Below are 1,382 nucleotides of genomic sequence, written 5' to 3' on the forward strand. Positions count from 1 at the left end.
TGCCTACCAGGCACCATTTTTGCTCCTCCTTGGCAGTGCTTGCTGCCTGGCATGACTCCTCAGATGTCCTTGGGCTTTCCTGGCACACCAACCATGATGAACAAGCCTAAGTGGACCTGTCCCAGCAGGTGGCAGAACTCTGTGAGCTTCTCAAACCTGCTTCTGTTTCGGAAGTGCTCATCGGCCAGTGCAGCTTCCTGGCAGCAGACTCCAGGAAGGAGGTCCGCAGCAGGGCTGCCTTTGCTACAGAAAAGCTCAGCCAGCTGTAAAGCCCGCATCGTCTGTTTTGGATGCATAACCTTATCTGAGTGATTAAAACAAAATGGAACACCCAGTGGGGGGGGGGGAAAAAAAAAGGTGGCTTCTCTATACCCAAAAGGATACAGCATTAGCCTGGAATAAAATAACAGGACAAAAAGAGGACACATTAAAAATGATGCACATGGCATTTTCCACAGACTTTATTGGATTTTACCTAGCAATAGGCAGCAGTTATGTCATCCTCTTCAAACACGCATAAATTCAAATACGCCAATAGTATCATGTGCATGCATAAACATCCCGACTTTTATCACTGGTTTTCATATTCCACCCCCATAAAATAACCAAGGTTCACAAGCGGCAGCTTTGAGGGATGACCTGGTTTCCAACCAGTAAATGCAGGAAAGGGTTCTTTGGAGCAGAACGCTAGTTACGCTGGACTTAAACCATCATCGGCTGTGGCTGATATGCTTGCTAATAGCACTGGACTGAAAAGAAATCAGAGTATTTGTGCATATTTATTTCAGCACAATATTATGTACTGTGTCATTATGTACTGGTTTTTTTGTCTGTCCCCTGTGAATATGCAGTCACAGCCAGCATCTAGTGAGAACCAATCATCTGGAGGAGTATTTTGCTAAAAGTCTGCACCACATCTTCCCTGTGCTTCTGCAGCATTTGGGAGAGCAGGGTCTTAAGTTCAACTTACATGTAAATAATAACCATATGCAGAGTATTCACAGAAAGTGAGCCCGCGATTCACATCCCAGGCATCTGTGAACTAAAGTTGATGGCAGGCATTACACAGTGTGGTATTTATTTTTTTGCCTGAATAAATAGTTCTAACATCCCCAAGACTACACACAGAGGAAGAAACAACAGACAGCAAATTACTTGACAGGAACTAACCAGTAACACTGAATATAGCATCAGTTGTGATCTGTTTGCAGACAGATGGTAAGCAACACAAACTGGTTTATGTATGTATACACTATGGATCGTTTGTCTAGCTCCAGTTACTAAAGAGAAAATGGCAGTGTGTGGTCCTCAGAGAATCACAGTATGGTAACAGTGGCCTCAAAGCAAAGAAAGAATGGATGTGGCAACCCAGAGCAAGCTCC

The 1,382-nt window shown here is 44.1% G+C and overlaps 1 protein-coding gene across 1 annotated transcript in view; it reads right to left on the reverse strand.

Annotated features, from left to right (window-relative positions):
- Nucleotides 1–304, reverse strand: part of REP15 (RAB15 effector protein) — a gene marked incomplete at its 5' end in the record, with an annotated part of 524 nt that extends 220 nt beyond the window's left edge. The window contains 2 exon segments of the mRNA XM_010135045.1: nucleotides 8–46; nucleotides 48–304. Of these exon segments, the coding sequence (XP_010133347.1) occupies nucleotides 8–46; nucleotides 48–304 (296 nt within the window).
- Between the last annotated feature and the right edge of the window lie 1,078 nt (nucleotides 305–1,382).

Source organism: Buceros rhinoceros, unplaced genomic scaffold, assembly GCF_000710305.1.
Source record: "Buceros rhinoceros silvestris isolate BGI_N320 unplaced genomic scaffold, ASM71030v1 scaffold14824, whole genome shotgun sequence".
Taxonomy (NCBI): domain Eukaryota; kingdom Metazoa; phylum Chordata; class Aves; order Bucerotiformes; family Bucerotidae; genus Buceros; species Buceros rhinoceros.